Below are 20,617 nucleotides of genomic sequence, written 5' to 3' on the forward strand. Positions count from 1 at the left end.
GCTAGTACAAACGATCTGTGCCATATTCACACCACCGTACTGCCGAAGGCATCCTAGTAATTGATCCAATAGAAAGGGGGTCGGGGTTTCGACTCGGACATCCCGGCTTGTACAAAGGGATATCTCGTACAGCGCACATGAATACGGATCGTCGGAGCCGTGGGGTGCAATAAGGGGACGACAAGGAAAAGGAAAAGCATATGCGGACAACATACGAAAAACTCACGAATTGAGAACACAGCGGGAGATTCACTTCATCGTTCGAGCAACGAAATATGGTTAAGTGAGACAGGAAAAGACCCGATACGTCTGTTTGTTGTAAACCCTTTCTCGTTTTGTAAAGCACCTTGCTTAGAATTTGTTCGTGATTGCTCAGTCTTCGAAATTATGACATTTTGAAAGTGTCGTTAATATATGCGCTTTACAAATAGAGGTTTTGTATATTCAACCCTATTTGTAAGTGTCGTTTTTTCTTCTGCCTTGAGGAAGTTGTAAAATTGCCCTTCTTTCTAATCTTTCGTTTACCAAAGGTCAAGAGTCAGAATATTTTGTCGGAAAGCACGTACACTATTTTCTGCAAGCTTGTCATCATAGTTTTTTTGTCAGACTGTAAGGGATAATCTTGGGTTCGTACGCCAAGAACGACAAAAATATCATTTTCGAGAATTCTTATTCATTTTCTGCTAAAGTGTAAAATCTGCCCGACAATCCGAGATCGGTATGGCGTGTATGACGAAGAAGCCAGCGAAACTGAGGACAACTGCATCAAAGCGATTCGCCGAATTTCGAAAGGGCATTGTGGACGTAAAGAACGCGACTTTTCCAATACGTTCAAGAATAACTACTTTTGAAGGAGGACAATTGTTGGATAAGCCTACATGTCTTAGCGACTGAATCCTCACCGAACAAATATTCTGATTTGCTTTTGCGGCTGTCCGACCTTGAAAAATACGAAACACAAATGTCAAAAATGCTGTTCTCTGTTCCCGACACGGCCATCTTTGGACAGCTGAACCCAAAGTAAATTTTGTGGTTTGAATGAACTGATCACAGTACCCTAGCAGAGAAAAGAAATCCATTTCTTATAACGTTTGAGCATCTGCAAACGACAACTTTGTATTATGCCTTCAGACAATACTGAATACATATATAACGCGTCATTTTCATCTGTATTTAATGGCTTAATAATATTTAGCTGCTTGTGATGTCCTGATTCTCCTTTAACGCTAATGATCTAGACGAGGACGAATGCCGATGTCCTTGAAAACAACGCGAATGCCTCCATTTGCTTTTCCTAACGCGATGTATTCCACTATTCAGTTTAACCTGGTAGACTTTTCTTATAAAGCTCCTACGTGAAGCTATTTGACTACTTTTACAGCTTGGCTCCGTATAAAATTTTTAGTCGAATGGTAGCCCTCTTAGCTTTCAGAAGCAAGCCAATTCTACTCGGCAGTTCGACTGGCAGGAGTGGCAAGGTTCTGAAGGTGGACCCCGCTGCAGGACGGACTGTAGATACCGAAAGAACCGGTGTTCCCAAGTCTCACTCAGACTGTAACCATTTTATGAGCCGGGTAGCAGGGACTGCGAAGCAAGCGAAGATGGAGTCGGGCTCCGTATCTCAAACCTGATATAAAACAGACCCGCACTCAGCCGAAATACACACGCAGATACATAAATACAGACTGAATCAACTGCAAAAGCCTTATTGATTTTTCTTTTGCGTCAAATTATGATAGACTATTGCAGGATCCAACTGCACATACTTCGAGGTACGGAAATGAACGATAACAGTGATACGTCTAGTCAGGCTTTTAGACTTCTAATTTGCGACGTCGCAGACATTGATTACGAGTTTAGGTGTTGAAGACTTAAGGGACGTTAGTTTGTATGAAACAGCAATAATTGATACAAGCCATTATTGCCCATTGGTAAAATTTAGACGTGAGACCACCCAGTCCAATTGCAAGAAAAAGCAGTACGTAAGTCACTCTTACTCTAAAAAGTAAAATGCTCGAGGTTTATTTTAGGAATTTATATAATTTCTTCTTACGCATTTAATGTTAAGAGGAAGAATTTTAGAGAAATATAAGATGGTTTACCCTAAAAAAATTTCGGATATATATTTGGTACGGCTTATACATTTGCTGATCTTGCCTTTTGTAACTAGCCATATCTAAAGACCGCAAACGATTAGGCTTAATTAGCAAATTATATCGTTCGCTTACGTTCTATCTATCGAAACGTTTCAATATTGACGTTCGTTTAAATCTGTTAGAAAAGCTAGGCATGGGAAAGGAAGAGCAGCGCGTAATCTGTATTGGTAGGTAGCTGAAGTGGTGTAACACAGCTTTCAACGTAATGACGATAATGTTTTTTTATCCTTTGTCATCTAGCGATAAGAACGCACCTTTGGACACATTTAACACTGCATAGCTAACCAGGTGACTTCTCCCATTTCTTGTTAGAGGCCGGGGCAATCCAAAAAACTATACTCCATTTGCGAGAACTTCACCATCATTGTTAGATATGGAAGTTTAGTTGGTGGACCCGTCATTACGCTCACATCGAACCGTCCTATCCCTTTAGCCTTCGAAATAGACAACCATCGTCAGAACATCGAAATTCATTCCAAGATACAAATTTGAAAAGATTCTTAACCTCTTTGAGTGCGCTTATTACCTATATTACTTGATTATTACCATGAACGCCGTACACAGATCAAGCTAGCAAGCATACTTTGTTTTGCTAAAAACTCCATTGGTTCATGAGCGAATTTATTTTATAGTTTTCCGCAATATCCAACGTGTCGAGGTGTGTTTTCGTCATTAGAATGTAAGATCATTCAAAGATTTGTTCGTAAAATTGTTTGATACTTTAACTCAATTAGTCCTCGCGTTTTTTGTTACAACTATCGACAGACGTATACGAAAATTAGCTGTTACATGCGAATAGGTAAAAACAGATTCGATAGAGGCACACAATTTATCGTCGCATAGACATATCTCAGCATAACAACGCTTACCGCTTGTCTGAGGTTCTGATCTTGTCTTTTCTTTATTTTCTTGTGTATTTTTTTCATCAGTTTCCACGCGGGTTAAATCTTTTAAAGCTGCACGAGATACGTAGCCTCCCTAGATATGGCTGTCACTCACTCCTCACTTAATATAAAAAGAAGACTATATTTTCCTACTGTTTTTAAAGCTTAAGAAATTTATTATAGCATTCTACATAAGGGAAATAGTTCTCGGTGCTAATGGGTAGCTCTGGACAGGCTGAATCCAACAGCAAAAATGAATATACTTCGAATGAATACAGCAAAAATGTACGTAGGTAAAAGTTCCACACAAAATAGTGTTATTCTACTTCTCAATAAATAGAACGTAGCTGACGTAGACCAAAGAACAATTAAGTAGAACAAAGTCAGACTTGTGTTGATGGTTGACGTCTGGCTTGGTGCCTTTTCATGAAGTAACCTTCGTTGCGGACCAGGTGTTTTTTACTTCGAAATAATACTAACTGCTAATAAGTTATAGACACGAGTCATAGGCCTGCCGCTGCCGTTATTTTTGTACAAGAAAGATATTACTAGCGACTACACATATTATCGCCATTCGCTCTTGGCCAACGTTGTTTTTCGTTGCGCGCATATATATATATATATTTCCATTCAGCTCATTGATCATTCTCCGACTGTACTAAAAAGATTCCCTACACAGCATTTTTTTTTGTTGAAGAAAAAAATTCAAAGTACTTTTCAGCGAAATCTAATTCACTGCACCCCCAACAACTTTTCCACAAACCCCCCTATAAGCTAGGGTCAAAAACTTCCGTATCAGACAAATACTGAGTAATTAAAAGCTCTCGGGTCAAGATCACCGTACATCATTTCTTATCATACTAAGTATGCAGCTGCCTTTAAATATGCGATTATAAAGCTCGAGCAAACACCGGTTACCACGCTTTCACGTGTTTACCACCTATACGAATAGTCCGGAGTATTTACATTACGAATCATATCAATTACTTCTTAATTTCACTATAAAAGCGTACATTTAAGTAGTATAGAAGAAATTATGTCCGCTTAGCAGCGTACATATCTTAATAGTCTGTTCCTAAGCTCGATCATTAAAAAAGTGAAAATGAAGCTTTGAGAGGATCTTTAGTGCGCTTGCTTACGACTTGTGGCAAGAAGCAATTGGCACGAGTTACTGAACAGAAGCTTCCGTGAAATCCAACGAAGCCGACCGAATAGGCAACTTGTCGGTCTCTTTTCTTTCTTTCTCTTTTCCCTCATCTTTGCTGTATTTCTCTAGTGCCTTTTTCACCTGGAGTATGACCACCGCCTAGAGGACTCGCAATCTGTCAAGAAGTCCTACGGTGCTAGGAAGCGTCTGAGCAAAACGGAAACAGGAAATTGAATTTGTGGCTCAAAACGGGTCGACGGTAGTCCCACACCCGACCGGCGTCAATTCTGCCGTTCAGCCGAGGCTCAACATTCCGGGAGCGCTAGGTCCTCCCGCTTCGGAATCGTCCCTTTGCTCGTGAGTACATTAAGAGACCATCTTTCTTATAAGAGACGAGAGAGAGAGAGATCAATACCATCTCCATCTGCCACCACATCATCGACACAAATCTAATATATATTTATCTTTGGTCGATGATCACTAGTGGACCCACAGAGCCATATAGCTTCGCCCTCCATACAGCCATACCTTGCGACCTACTGTATCTGTTGATAAAATTTAAAAGAATATAGTGTGATTAAACTTAGGTGTAGGCTAGCAATGCGCACTAACGTAACTGGTTTATAATTTTAAGTTGTGTGTGCCTACGGTTATGTCCGAGGCAAAACTATCTAAAGCGATTTGGTGAGAAATAGAACAGTTCGTGAATTCTGTCTGCATATATTTTATCTGTACCGGATCCAAAAAAATTCATTCCTTTAACTTAATCACAGATGTGATAGCTTTCTATATATTATTATAATTTAAATTAAGTTAAATAAGCATTTTATTAAACTGCGTATTAGTTTGACGGTTGTGTCTAGATTTCTACTAAAAACTAGATTTCATAACTTTTCAGATACGATTAATCCTTCGAACAATAAAACTTTTGTAAAATCAACTTTTTATTCACCATAACTGCCATATTTCATTACGTTATGATAAGTAGAGTTCTATTTATATAATGTTTTGTGTTTTCATATTATATTTGGATGCACTTATTACTTGCCGCGTCCCGGTCATCGGCGGATCCGAGAAGTTGACAGCAGCGCCACCTGGTTAAAGACAAAGACGATAACAAACGCGGAGTCAGTCACAAGGTAATTACGAGTTTAATCTCTAAGTTTACTTAACGTAGCTGTACAAAGAACGCTTCGATTTGATGTTTGATCCTGCATCTCGCCTGTGCCTCGTTCACCCTATTTGTTTTTGTGTACAACTCCTATATATATACATATATGGGTGTCTGCGTTTACAGATATTTTTCGATTTTTTCAGCCACGCTCCATAGTTTTTTATTTTCATCCTTGTCATCATTATCACTGTTATTATTGCCATTATCAGATCAGTGCATGACGAAGCAGGAAATTAGTTCTTCCTAAAAATATTCTTGGAGGCACTGCGTTCATCTATTGATATACATAGAAAAAGCAGTGGGCTTCTCTCACGTTGCGGGCTGAAACCTAATCCTTGGGGGACGAGAGGGACGAAAAGAATATATGAAGAAGATATTATCACCACCACCAGCACTGCTGCCGTTCTCGTATGAGCGCTACGACCATCTCCACTTCTACGTAGATTCTGTGTAGATGTTTTAGTGGGTAGCTGGGGTTCAAGTCTACGTATCTATCAGGTTGCGGGAGACAGTATGTAAAAACTAGGATTTGCCTTTAGGGTAATTTTTTGGTCAAGCCTCTTTGCAGTTGTACGATAGATACGCTTGTATTAGTAAGGTGATTATTGTTTATATAGAGCAGATATGATAAATAAAAGGTACGTATGATGTTTTACTAAATCATCGGTCGGATGTACGGTCGGAGATAGTTCTTAGACCTAAACAAAGACAAGTTGAATTCTGGGGTGCTAATGTGATTAAGAGAAATTTATCGGATACCGTTTCCCCCTGAAACAAATGCAATCGAATGGGTTGCATTGAACCCAATGTATAACAGCTGCTAAGTCTCTTCGAGGTGCTAACGAGGCTTTGTTCTGTGCTGGATTTACTAGAAATAAAAGTTTACCAGGTTAATTATCATTGAGAGAACTAGCGTATCCCCGAGCAAAGCAATTAAATTTCAGCAAATTAAAAACGCACTGAGAGCAGATTATGCTCTGCGTGGATAACCAAATGCAAATAACCAAGCAGTCAGCACAAAGTCCGCCAGGTTTAGATAAACCGATTAGGACCGAGTATGCTTTTTATGATCTTCTCTACATAGCATATTCTTAGAAATATTTGGATAAAAATATACCTATCAAGGGCTAACCTTATGAATGTATTGCGAGAATGTACATGGGGCATCCGCTTGCTATTCGGTAAAAAACACTCGTTTAGTCATTACTTCCGGCTTGCTGACTTCAGTGAGCAGCTATTATGAAACAGCAACGCAGATTTGAGTGCGTATCTAGTGAAAGCTGCCTTTCGCGCACCTACTAAAAAGTTACAACAGGTCAACTTTTTCCATGCAGAATTCTACAAACAATAAATCACGCATGCAAAGGCGAGGCTTTCTTCCCAGAAAGAGTTGAAGTGTCAACTTTTTTAGTGATAGGCAGGTATCAGCCGGATGTCGATTAGCTTTCCCATATAACCCATAGAATCAGTGCGTTATGTCTCCTTTCGTTCCGCAATGATTCCAAGCTAGGTGTGTGAAATGTTCAATCGCAACCATTACCTTCTAGTAGTGTATTTAATAAATTCTACTTGCATGATTTCGTGTGATAAACTGAAACCGGTGGACGGGGGTTCGCATCTAGCGTTGGCAAAATAGATTTACTAAATCAGCAATGAGATCTGCATTGGATATAACATGTATTATTAGCATCAATTTGTTACGATGTTAAGGAGTAATGAAAGTGCCGCTAATATTACTCATTGTCGACAATATGCCGAAGGCCTTACGGGCAGCGCATCAAGATGACCTAAGATACGCACAGGCCCACCTTTGTAGAGTTCGTGGAAAGTATAATGGTCGGGTTTGTTCTCAAAAACTATACATTTAACAAGCAACTAGGTCTATGATGTGTTGAATAAAACCCAGTACAGGCGAGATATATGGCTTTACCGGAAGAAGACCTTTTTCGTGGTCTAGTAAACACTTGTATCTGCTGTAATGGATAAAGAAACTGTTATAGAAAAATATAGAGAGTGTGTGAAATGTTATATGTAACTACACGTATACAAAGAATATCCAGCCACGATGTTACCTAATAGTGGATATGCTGGTGCCGGCGTGTTTCAAACATTTAACGGGTGCCTCTGACCTCTGGTGTGGGAGCGACCTAAAAAGTACCGATATTATATATGAAACATTTTAATACCTTATGAGAATAATCGTGCAAGACCACACATAAAAGTCACCCCATCTATGTTTGCCCCTATCAATCCGTTCATTAAAAATATTAGATTGAACAGCAACAGTTACATACAGGTAACGGTCAATTTAACCTATCGATTTTTTTATTTTCACATAAAGATAGCGACAAGCGTTTTACAACTGTTTGTCACGAACTTGGATGCGAGATATGAACCTGATCTTTATCAGTAAACCGTAAAATCGATGAGTTTTGTGAGAGAAAACGCGCAGGTTAGATACAGAACACATGCAGTTACGAAGAATTTCTTCCTTGACTCTTCGTACAGCCAGTAACTTAGATAATGGCCTAACGTTGTTTTTATTTTACTTGCGGTTACCATTTAAAGCCTTTCACTTAAGCAAATGTCATTTATTCATGGAATGGTAACACCGGGCATAATTAGGTAGTCTAATTTTATTTAGAAGTAAAGTCCAGAGGGAACGTATAAAAGCAGGCAAGCACACGCTATTTGCAGCAGTTTCAGGCCTGTTCTGCATAAGCCGAACTCACGATGCTGTCTTCGGTCAAGAGTGAAGGAGTATATGGGATAGGAACTCAAAATGATAGTACATCTAATAGCAGACACTTATCAAAATTCAGATCCGTATAAATTTGGATTAAATTAAAAGGACAGCACGAGAGTTACAAAGCTACAACATTAGAATTTGAGTCATTTTTTGAAAAACAACCACTTAATTAAGCAGAAAGTACTCAGGAAATTGTTTTCTTTCTCGGTGGAAAAAAAAGTAGCGCTTACGAAGCAAATTTGCTACTATTTGTAATAGAGGCGTTTTACGAGAACTGAGAATATTCATAAACGGCCAGTTATGGTTGACCATAAACGAGCTTTAGTGGTTCAGACAAATGAACTAATTTACTATCCGAATCTGAATCAGCTTATTGGTTATGCTCACTCAAGCAGACAAAAGTTGCCGCCATAGAAGCCACGAAGGCCACCGGGCATCTATTGGCTAGGTGTCTTACTCAGAATGAGATAGTAGTTAATGGAGTTTACTGCTGTTTAGTGGTCAGTTCTGCTAGCCAGGGCGTATGTTGCTCTCCGCGCTAGCCACTGACGCTCGGGATGCGTTCATTTTTCATTCGACATTAACCAGGCACTCGATGAGAGAGGCAGCCATGTTGGTCACGAATTTCTATTTTTGCAAGTTGACCCCATCGAAATGTAAACTATGACGATAGCCACGTCCGAAACCAAACATCGGCAAGCCTTTGCCGAGTGCAATTTAATTTCACTTTTTATGCAATACATTGAATTCACACATCTTTATGTGAATTCAATGTACGCTGAGTCACGTATGTGCTTCCATAGGTCGCTTAGATTCAGAGTATTTGCCTGTTATATATCGCATGCAGTTTGAGGATGGTCAGGTTCGTTGGTAGAGCCGACTTTCTGCGCTATTTAATCGTTTACTGAGTCTTCACAACACTTCGCACTCTGCTGGGTGTGTTCTTTGCCATCCACTGGTTGCCTATAGCTGTCGAATGTGGCCTGGCACAGTCCAGGACTCGCGACAAATGTACGCGCCATTAGTTCCTCCAAGGAGCTTACAGCAAACTACGGGTAACGTCCAGCAATGCCCGAAACTCCCTTTTATAGAATCGGATCCTACATACTGTTTTAGAGGTCGGCCATGACTGTGGCACTGTCAAAAGGTCATGATGTTGGAACCACAGGCTCCGATGTGTGTATAGAGCGTTCTCCCCTACAGGCTAAAACGTCCCAGCTACCAATCTACTTGGTCATTGCCCCTTTATTTTCCACACTTACAGGCGGCACCCCTACGAGGGCTCTCCACTTCATTGCAGTCGGAGGTCATCGCTCCATCGAGTTCTACGTCTGGGTCATGTCTTCAAGACATGAAGATGTTGCAAGCTGGTGAGAGGACCATGAAGAAGCGCCCCGCAGTACAGAAGGGGAGTTTGAACGACAGGGATAGAAGACAAGAGCTGCGGGAGACTGCTGTGATCAACGGACCGAAAGACTACGTCGGATCCAATGCTTAGGCTGTAGAGAAATGGATGAACAGAATTGGAAGAGGTGGCAAGGGGACACGTCACCTCATTCATTGAGCGAGCTCGAACAGGATGACAGAATGGCTGGGAAGTCTGATATCTTTATATCGTTTCAATATATTACTGTGTTATTACGAAGGAGCCATTATTATTTCTTATTATAAAAATTTCTTCCGTTATTGGGCCTATGGACCCAGTCTGTAGTAGCTTACGCCTTCGAAAACTGCCCTAGCGACCTGATGACCTCCTAGCGAAAAAAATTCTTTCAGTTTTTCAGACTCAAATATTGTAAACAAGGTAAGCAATATTAGCACTATATTTGTGGTTTATCGTTAAGACATTTAGTATCAAAGCTGTTGGTGTCCATATTATGGATGAAGATGAAGTAAAAGGTATGATTGCTAATGCAGATAGGAGGAGAGCTTACAAACTAGAAACGTATCGGCTTTAGATTTGGCCCATATATGTGTCCAATGCTGAGTTATATCCGCTGACATTACTTTTCTTATTATTATTTATAATTTTATTATTATTAAAATAATCATGTACAGCCGTGTTCTGGCACTTTGATCGTTGTGAATCACGTTTAGGTCCGGCATAGGACCAAATAATAAAAAAAATCTACTGATTCGGCTGGGCCTGATAAATAAGCTGACAAAATATAAATTTTTCATCAAACCTTAGACGTTACACGGATCCACAGAAAATACAAAAAATGTTATTATTTAAATTTTAGCGTTATGTAATTAGTTGAAGGTTCGTCATAACGAAATAGGCACCGATTGCAAATATAACATCAGTGTGTTTGGTGACGCTTTCCTTGGTGAACAGAAATGCATTCGCTTCTACACTATATGCCGTGTTAGACATCGGCACGGTTTATGAACGACCGTGGCCCAACACAACTCAGCTCACCAGTTAGCACAACGTACGCGTACGACCCACTGAAAACATCAAGAAAAGCCTTTTACCATCGGTGCGGGCGCATACACGCGACGATACTGAACGCTATGACGCGTGATGCATAGCCAGCCGCTTTTCTAGCAGCTGACTATTCCAGAGCTATAATTCCAAAAAGGTGGCAGCAGTGACCGCACCGGATCAAAGCAAATCAAGCAACACAACAGCGAAACCAAATAAAGGCAGCCATATGCGAACAAAGATAGTTCGAGTTGAAATAGGCCGCGACCGTTGCCTCCTCGCCCCCCAAACGCATGGCATGTTTTGTATGTCGAGTTGAGCTGGCTGGGTGGAAATGGAATTGGGGGAAAAGCATGTACGAAGACGCGTGAATCCCCTTTTTACTGGTTGTCTCAATGTCGTACACTTCAGCGAGCCGTCGCTTGTATTTTTAAAGCGCACCAACAGGAGTTATTTGTCGGCTTCCTGTTGAGATTTTGTGCTACCGCCACCGGCGCAACGCGAACATTCTGTCCCACCCCGTGCGTTGGTTGGATAGCGACAGCGATGAGAACGAAGACGACGAGCTCAAATCGTGGCAGTAAAAGCTCAGACCGAGAAGAAGCTTTCCCACGAAAACGAGACGACAGGAAAGAAAAAATTTATTTAAATTTGAGATTCTTTCTTAGTATGCATGTGTAAGGGGAACTGTAGAAGTTTGTGTATATACATATATACGAGTGTGTCGTGTATATGTGGGTGTGTGCGTGTCTGTGTGTGTGTGTGTGTAAGCGAACGCGATGTTCTGACCTCTGCCCTAAAACCAACTAACCCCTTGAGGAAACGGGAGAGGAAGAACCCCATCCTAGGTTATGTTTCCTACGTCCAACATGCAGACTATAGCCACCGTTGTAGTACGCGACAAAAAGGTCAGACCCGACCGTTGTCATAGGAATGCAAGCAGACCGACTGTAACGTTGTAACATGCTCAGTCAGTGGAATTTTGCTTCAAAAGTAGTTTGACTTGGCAGCCTGCTAGCCGTCGTCGCTCTTCACCCTTTTTCTGAGGTTATGGTGCGTACACTTATTTGACGGTTATCAGATGGTGACTCATCATAACCTAACTTTTCTGCACTGTATATGCGAGGCTGAAAAAGTAAACGGGAGAGTGAACAGTGAAAAGTACACTGTGCCCCCTCCCAGGCTACGCTTGTGGCGGGCATGCGGGCTAAAGAAAAGAATTTGACAGTTAACTAAATTTGAGGGGGTTGCAATAAAAAGATTTACGTCTTTCCGAGATTTGAGTTCAAGCACTCATTAGTGCAAAATAACTTATGTTTTAATGTTGGTGTGAAATCCAGTCAAAATGCCTGCTTAAATGAACGCGTTTGGTTGGAACGAAATAGTCTCTTTATATAGAAATCGATTTTAATTACATCTAATAATTTGATGTTCTATTCAGGAAGAACGAATAGGAGAGAAAAGTTCAATGCAGGATGTGATTTCTGCTACTGTGAAGTTTTTCACAGTCTTCTAGAGTTGTTCCGTGATTTCCAATTATACTACATGCTATAGTAGGCTAGAAGAGGCGGACGAACGAAGATGGAGCTGTACCGCGGCATTGACGTTCCGGAGATAGTAATAGCGCTATTAGAAGAAAAAGAACGTGGGAATAGGGACTGGGTTACGCCGGTTGCTGTGCCATCGTAACTAAGTTTTATACAATGAATTGGAATAAAGAGGCGTAGCCATGCTTCACCAAGCGGTTGCAGTCGTTAGCTACAACCGGTAGTAGTCATAATGGAAACCGTACGAGCTGCTAGCTGCTGGCAAGGTTTGCCTTAACTGAGGAGGAACATCACGAGGTAGTATAAAGACACTATTAAATTTCCCTAGGGAAGAAAGCTCCAACTTGATTTTGGCTTTTCAGGTTTTGGGAGACTGAGGAACCGTTAGACTGCTGTATGCCAAATGGAGTCAGTTGGATCCATGGATGGAACAGTAACTTACTTTGCTTAAACTGCGAATAACGAGACAGAAAGAAGCCCACCGAGCTTCTACATGTTTATGCCATCCTAAGAATAGAGATGCATTCTGGAAATTCTGCCCGCTATTTTTTTTCGGGCAACATTTCTGTCTATTTTTCCCAAATTTTCACTCTAGTCATACATTTAGCTGTACGTATACGTAGGCACAGACCACACAGATGACTAATTTGTTGTATCCGCAACATTAGTCGCTTCCGTAGGTTCGTTTGGAATGTATGATCCACTGATTATTGAAGAAGCCGGATCGGCTTAATAAAGCTCTCAGTACGATGCGATTCTTCCCCCGACTGTTTGTCATCTTATCAACCGCAATTGCTCGTGTTCTAGAAAATAAATCCTTTTCATACCGATTTCTGAATGCTCAGAGCGGGATACTTCTCTTTGGAAAAATGTGTGTCGTTTTACGATAGTCTTTCCCTACAAAATCCTACATAATTAAAAGGCTTACATACTATAAACATGAAAACAACAGGCAAATAGCTGTGATTAAAGAAAACAGACTATTTAGTGATGTTGCGGCAATCTTAATTATAATGCGATTGGCTTCCGTTCCGGGGACCCTTGCGTTGCGACAGTCATAAGTAATGCGCAGCCCTCAATCATGCTCTTGCACTCTTTACAATACCAAATAATTTGTCTTAGCAAATTTGGCTGAAGGTAAAAAATGTTTTTTATAGGAAACAGCCTTAGTCCACATGCAAGGCGTATTTAAGCCCTTTGAGTGAATGCTAACGCTTGTTTCGCAGCCTATTCGTCAAAAACCAGATCGTTCAGCCGACCTTTGAGCGGCCATTTTTCACTAAGTTAGTTTGCTAGGACATTAGAGTGCTCAGTGTCCTTTAGCTCATTTGCCAAGGCAGTGCCCTGGCTAACTAGATAATTAAGCGACTAGCTGTTTTCGGCCTCCTCGTGCATTCCATCAAATGCGTTCCTCATTGAACCTGTTGCTTACCTTAAAGGAAGTTTTCTACTTACATCTTGAAAGTCTTTCAATTCAAAGGTAATAAGGCGCTGTTTGAGTGAAGCTTTTAATAAAGTGTTAGATGCCTTTTTTAATCTTGAACTTGAAACGATATTTAAACCGGCTGAGATGTACAGATTTAATGTAACTTCGATACATAGTTCTCACATTTGGCTCTTAGCTATACCAATGTAAATTCGTAATTAATACTTTGGAAATGGCATTTCCAATTCACTGTTTGAATGTTAATTTAAATAACTCGCACAGCCTACTACCTTTGTTGTACTCATTGAGTATGATTCTGATTTTACGCAGTCAATGACAAATCCATTCGTTCTGCTACGGCTGGCTTTTGCATCGCCGCTTTGCCTCCAACTCTTTTTTACAGGGACAGAGGGGAAATTTGTATCGATGGGGGGCTAGCGCAAATTGTTTTTTACACTGTTACACATGCATTGTAGTGTATGTGGGTCAGCGATTTGGCCATTTAAGTTACTGTGCTTTAATGAGCTAGGATTCGTTGAATTTGAATTGGAATTAGTTGAAGTCCCAATGGCACTTACAAGTTTTACGTATTTTTTTTATACATGTTCCCCATATATATCTCCTAATAGTACTGAGCGCCACTGATCCTAGTATGCATTTACGATTTGAGACTAAAGGTTTAAGCTACGAAAGGTTTTTTTCTATATAAACACACACGATGGAAAGGTCTGATCACGTCCAAACTGCTCCGTTTATTAATAAGGCGTAGACTGCAACCTCTTCATCCCTCCCTAGCGGGTAATCAGCTAACACATCGTTCCACGTCGTGCGAGACTTCGAATTGTGAGTACGGTCATAGTAAATTTAAACCAACCGCTTTGTATGACTGTGGGCATCTTCATTTGGTTGAAGCAATTGAGATTTCGAAATAGACAACGCTCGAAGGCACAACTGGAACAAGGTACTACTATAATATGTCGACTGTCGGAATCTCGACTCGGACTGGTGGCGGATTTCCGTGTCGCTCTCTCTGTTTTAGGTCGCACATGGAGGAGTCAAGTAGTGGTTGGTCTTACCTCTGGTTTTCTGGTAGCGAAGCAGCCCGCTGGTTTCTGCTGAGCCGGGTTCTTTTTGTTTTGATGTGTTCCGGAGGTCCGCCGCGCAGCGAAGGCAACCTGCTTCCCGTTCAAGCAAGCCAATCTGTGCACTAGGCCGATTGCCAGCTAGAGGACGCAACTTGAGGCCTGCCGCTGCTTCTGGTGCTGCAATTCGTTGTTGGGGGGACGCTTCTGCGTCCTCCATTAGGTTCTCGACTGCTTCATGCGTCAGTGAGGCGTGCTCACAGATCTAAACTACGTTCATTCGCCCTCTGTGCTCCGTCCGACGTTTTCTTTAGGGCTAACAATGAACGTTGGCTGGACGGTTTCAGCACGGGACGCTAATGAGCTGAGGGTAAATTCATTTTTTCATCGAAAGCTCTCTATTTACTGATGGTACTAGTAGTGATCTGTTATAGTTTAAACTGGTCATTAAATTACCCTAGGGTTTTAACCACCTTGTTGTAATCGATGATTGTTGTAGAGAGCATTATAGGGGCCATTAGATGGGTAGCACCCAGTAGGCATGTCATTAAATAAATTCTGTGCAGATCTGAATACGGAATAGAAGAACTTGCTGAAGTAAATCAGTAATTAGGGCTAAAGGTATTTACACTGGTAGCTACACTAAATCTATTTGCGCAATCAGCCTTAACAACCTGTAAAAAATGCAGACGACCCAACCAATAAAATACAGAAGTAAATCTGTTGGTTGCCTAGTTTTATATGAAGAACTAATATTTTAAAAATGAATTCTAAATTCAACTAATTAGTATGCACAGTCTAAATATACGATGTAGCTTTGTCCTAGTCTTGTAAAAGCGAGCAGCTACGAAGTATTGCGCTATTGTCAGAGTGAAACGGAGTAGATTATCAGAGTAAAAATCTTCAAATCTCAAACTCTCAAGCTCGAAAAATAACGAGAAACCACAACATAATTTCCTCAAAATACGTATATATGATTCCGAGCTTATCTCCTTGTATTAAAAGGTATCTAGACGAGGGTTGGGGATTTTGATAAGCTCTATTTTCCGAAGCACTGCCACCCGCCTCTCCTATTCAAAGCAGTCGCCTGTCTGTGATGGAAGTGAGATTGAACACACAGGAGATCTCTGAGTCTTTCGCCCCTAACAGATTCGATGCCGAGCGCCACCAAAACGTCTCAGCCGCTCTATCGGACAGAAATTGTTTGTTTGCACTAGGATGACTTTTTCTATATCTGAGACGTAGTCTGCTCGATCCATGGATAAGCCTCTATGACGATGTCCAAGATCAACATCTAATACTATGAAGATTGCGCAGTCAACCCATCAGGGCCCTGTTCACAGCTAGCAAAGATAGCGACACATAGCAGAAACGATAGCAGCATGGCGGCATTAACGTCAAGCAAGGAAGCGCTCATAAGTTCCGAAAATCACGAGTAACTCAACAAAAGCATTTAGCCCTGTCCGGCATACCTTACCAGCTTATACTCACTTTTATGGTTTTGTAGGTAGACGCTAAAGGAGCGAAGCGCGAAACTGATTAAAGCCAGAAACCTCAGATAAATCGATACGTCCGTAAAGATCTACAAATTATTAATGATTACTTTTTCTATAACTAACACGGCATTATCGTAGTCATACATACGTTATTTCGTTTTAATTTCAGCTTTTTTGCTCCGAACATGATCATATTTAGGGGAGGACGCAGTATGTTCACAGTGTACTTCGACCTCGAGACTATTTCGCCCTACAATTTAATACTAAATTTGGAACGTGGCGAAATCTTGCAGTCTTAAACAGGTACATACGCATGTGGGTACGCCTGGTTGCGTTCCGTTGTTTGTTTTTTCGCATAAAACCTATACAAAGACCTGTATGACGTGCAATATTTTAATTTGCCTGCACTGATCCAACTCATTTCTTCCTTAGTTGATTTGAGCCGTAATTTACACAGAAAAACCACGGCATCACTGGAAAGCCTGAACCCAAAATTTCCGATAAGCTTACAACTCCGATCGAAAGCATTGCCCTGTTTCTAAAAAACTCCAGGGCGCTCTCCGGTTGCTCCTAACAAGCACAGGCTTCTCCTGAGCCAGAGATGCAGTACACATGAATGCACTTTGTTTTAATAGTAGTTAATGCATAGTGGACAGGCAATGATACTTAGTCTGCCAAGCCAACATATGAGATCAAATGGAGGCGGAATGTATAAATTTCCTTCAGGCTCGTGCCTTATAATTCAAGGTGTTGTATATTATAATAATTGGGTAAAATTTCTAGTTTGCTATGACATTTGGATATCATTTCAATCCTTGAACTCAACATTGACCTTCGCGCACACGTCTAGCAAAAGTGATCCACTCAGCATCCCTTCACGGGTCGTACCTTTCAGCACCTCGCAGAAATTCGAACGCGGACAGAGAATCATAATTAGATACTGGTAACTGAAGGTCGCCATAACGCTATTTAGATGTGTATATTGTACAGCCGAGAGGAAAATTCGGACATCTAGACGAATATAACTGCTATGAGTTTATTATTCAATTTCTATTTCTACATAGGAATTAAGAGTTATCCTACAAGTCTTGCGTACATCGAAAATACGGTCCTTGGCCTTACGGAAAACCTAGGATCACATTAGCCGCTATCATAGGCTTGATAGATTACTTTTATCAGCCAGTCGCTTGATGGAATATCTAATGGCCATACCGAACGTAGGACTCGACACATAAAAGCTACTTTACCTAGTAGCATAAGCTTTCTTAGCTCGGCCAACGATCTACTCTGTGATGTCTGCATTAGTTTAATATGTTCCTCAATGCTCCATTAAATATGCAATGAAAAACATAAATCTAATAATTGAGGTTTCTTTTAAATGCTAACAGTAGATGGCGCCACTACCCTTACCCGATGACTTGTTTTATAATGGATTGTCGCTTCTCACAATAGTCCCTTAGGTGTTCGATAGCGGATTACAGTTTAAAACATTTCTTTTGTGAAAAAAATCTGAGGTGCAGTCTACAATCGTTAGTCACTTCAAATAGTCCCACAGTAATGATTTAACGCAAGCCCTGGCTTACTGCGACCACCTTCAAAATACTTGAAAAGTTACTGCGGACCAAGTGTAAATTCGATGGCTCACAATATAAACCGAGTGCTCTATTGTTTCTAAATTACTATAATAAGACCGAACGTTAGCGAAAATAGCGAGAAAATCCTTGTGAAGGCTTTCCTGTCACCTCATGAGTAGCCTGCGTTGATTACTAATCTGTTCTATTAAGTAATTTTATCTGCTTTGCCGGACTGCTTTAGTGCTTCGTGAGTCACTTGATTACGCTGCAAAACGTGCACTTCCAATGTAACTATAGTACCTTTCTCCTTCCTGTCCTTCGTTGGAATCTCTATAAGTAAGGCTGTGCGATCAAAAAGCTTTTTAATCAACAAAGTTATACAAGTTAGTACGTAGTGTCCAAGAGCAGCTGGAAACCTTAAAATGTTCACGCGAAATTGCTTAACCATGTACTGGTTGAGCAGAAGCGCTATCGTGTCCCTAGAGCGAATAGACGGCACGTTTGTGGGCGATGGTCAGGTCTCGAGAGAGCAACGGGGAGGGTGCATAGGCCGCATGCCTAATTAACGCTGTCTTTGGTAGGCCTGACCCTCGGGGCCCCCTTTCCGATGTGCCCGCAGATTTGTCGAGCTATGAGATCTGGCATTATCTGCGCAAAGTGGAGGAGTACCGAGCCGAACAGGTAGACCGACACCAAATAGGCCCAAAAGGTGTAAAGTATGTAGCCCTCTGGCCAGCTACCTTTTGTCCTGAGAAAACAATGGTACAGAGCGACACGCGGCCGGGAAGGATTTGAACAAAACAGAAGCCCGTCAGCGACAAGCAGATAGACAAATCTAATGCGAGCCTATGCAGGCGTCAAAACGTGGCCACCCACAATTGCGACGGTAGACTTTTCACGCTCCGGAAATTCTCATAAGTTGCTTTATATCACCACACACATGTACGTCTGTACGTGTGGATTCTATCAAAATGGAATCAGTTAACTGCTTGTTAAACCTATGTTAGCTTTCAGTTGTTGTGATGTTAGCTTTCAATGATAGTAACGATAAATTATGTTAAACCTGTTTTGGTAGTAATAGTCTCAAAGGTATCCGTGATAATAATAGAACCTTTCATAGAAATAACGATTCAAGGGAGAGTCGTAAAACTATGAAAGAACATTAGATTGTTGTGTAAAATAATCGACGAAAACCATTTCCGCTGAAGATATAGGCGTAAGAAAATTTAAAATTGAATTGAGTTTGAAGTAAGCGAGAGGAGAAATTAAATTAAGAAAGTGGCCATATGCTCTGTCCTCAAAATCGGTTGAAGTCGCAGAGCTAAAACCACCTAAAGCCTCTTGTAGAATTATGATCATATCCAAGCTTCGGTTTGTGTTTACTTGGGGGACGTAGAAGTGCTGCATCTCTTAAAATGTTATTACCTCTTTAGTGAGATCAGAATAAGGCATGCCACCTCGATTTTTACTACTAAACTGCGTAGAAACTTTTGTGATATTAATTCTAATTGGCTTCATCGCAAAAAGCATGAAGTTCCCTTGTCCGCTAGCTCGCTGAAGAAAGGTGTAACGACATTCAAATAGAAGGGTCATATCCGTGTTCCGGATCTAGTTTCTGAACTTTAAAAAGCAATGGCAAACTCAACATAGACTAACATTATAACGATCTGGGTCTGTGCAGGTACATAAACCAAAATTCAGCAAATAAATGAAACGTGTGGTTATGTAATGTGGTTCAAACGTAAATAAACTGCTTGTATTGAAAGCATACTAACATATCATTCCGCACAATAAATTAACCCTATAATTTTATTTGTGTTGCTAACTAATGAAAAATCACTTGATATTGCGAATGCTTTCACACTGAGTGACTATTAAAGTTTCATTCGTTTTTGCAAAATGATGCCCGTTTCAGATGACGGCGCAGCTGTGGATAAGTTGTGGAGTATTTAAGGTCGATGTGAAATAACCGTAGAATTGTAGACGCTGTTTGCGGCGCTGCTCTGGTTAGCCTCACTCAGTTACGACCTTAAAGCGCCGGGGAAGTGTGAGAAGAGGACGCTGAGGAAGCGGATCTCGCCTCGCCTTCAAGCTCCCTTACCTCACTCGCTCTGTCGCCAGTGTCCACTACGAATTGGTTTCCATCGTCTTCTTTCTTTTCCTTAAATTCCCACCCTTCGCCTTCCAATCAAGCCTGTCGATTCGCGCACCTTTGCAGCTACTACTGCTACCCTCCTACGTTCCCTGCTCTCTTTCCTTACGCCCTCGGGTTTTCGCGGCTTTCTCTCTCAGCCTTGTTCTTGACTATCTCTTTTTCAGTCCCCTTAGCCACTTCACCCCCACTCCTACCGGTGCTGGTGGGCTTGCGATGCTTGTGAGGATTTTGCGATAGAGGCCGTCAGAATAGTATCGATGGTATATCGGTTGTATAGATAGGTTTGGAAAGCAACCACAGAAAAAAAAACGAAGAAAATGAGAGGAAAAGAGCGGCAGAGGATGAGGGCCAGGTAGTACATGGGAGGTCGTTAGACGCAAAGCGATGGGCCAGGACGCAAAGAAGGAAAAGAAGACAGTTGTGTCTCTCGCAACATTGATGCTACTGCTAGCTGCAATCTCCGAGCGCGAAGGAAGGCCCTCGACAGCTAGGATTGAGAAGGCAGGGGCTCGGAAGATATTTCTTTTTCGTTTTGGTCGCTGGATGATACTGGTAGCTGTGGTAATCGTGGCAGTTGAGGTGGCGGTGATGATGCGTTTGCTACTGCCATGGCACAAGAGTTACCAAAAGATGACTACAGACTAAAAATGGAAGTACTCGAGGGGTTCTCAGAGGGTCAGCGCGGAAAGGCTGTCATCCTCGAAATGTCGACGATAGTGCAAAGTTGCGGAGTCTGAGACGCCGATGACGAAGGGAAAGAGGAGAAAGCAGGAAAGGAGGAAGCTGCAAATCTTGACAG

At 41.3% G+C, this 20,617-nt stretch overlaps 1 protein-coding gene across 3 annotated transcripts in view; it reads right to left on the minus strand.

Moving 5' to 3' along the window:
• Nucleotides 1-5,106: 5,106 nt before the first annotated feature.
• The window catches only part of LOC147758799 (uncharacterized), a 36,906-nt gene continuing 21,395 nt past the window's right edge, over nucleotides 5,107-20,617 (minus strand). For 2 of the 3 annotated variants that reach the window (XR_015327204.1, XR_015327203.1), the window contains exon 2: nucleotides 5,107-5,281. Coding sequence is in view for 1 of the 3 variants with exons in the window: in XM_086988223.1 (XP_086844349.1) it covers nucleotides 5,184-5,281; nucleotides 14,588-14,813 (324 nt within the window). In the remaining 2 variants the exon portion in view is untranslated. Of the gene's footprint in view, nucleotides 5,282-14,587; nucleotides 15,252-20,617 lie in introns of those variants that run through there. The other variant, XM_086988223.1, reaches the window with a different exon arrangement.

Source organism: Varroa destructor, unplaced genomic scaffold (genome assembly GCF_002443255.2).
Source record: "Varroa destructor unplaced genomic scaffold, Vdes_3.0 BEIS01000001.1, whole genome shotgun sequence".
In the NCBI taxonomy this organism is placed as follows: domain Eukaryota; kingdom Metazoa; phylum Arthropoda; class Arachnida; order Mesostigmata; family Varroidae; genus Varroa; species Varroa destructor.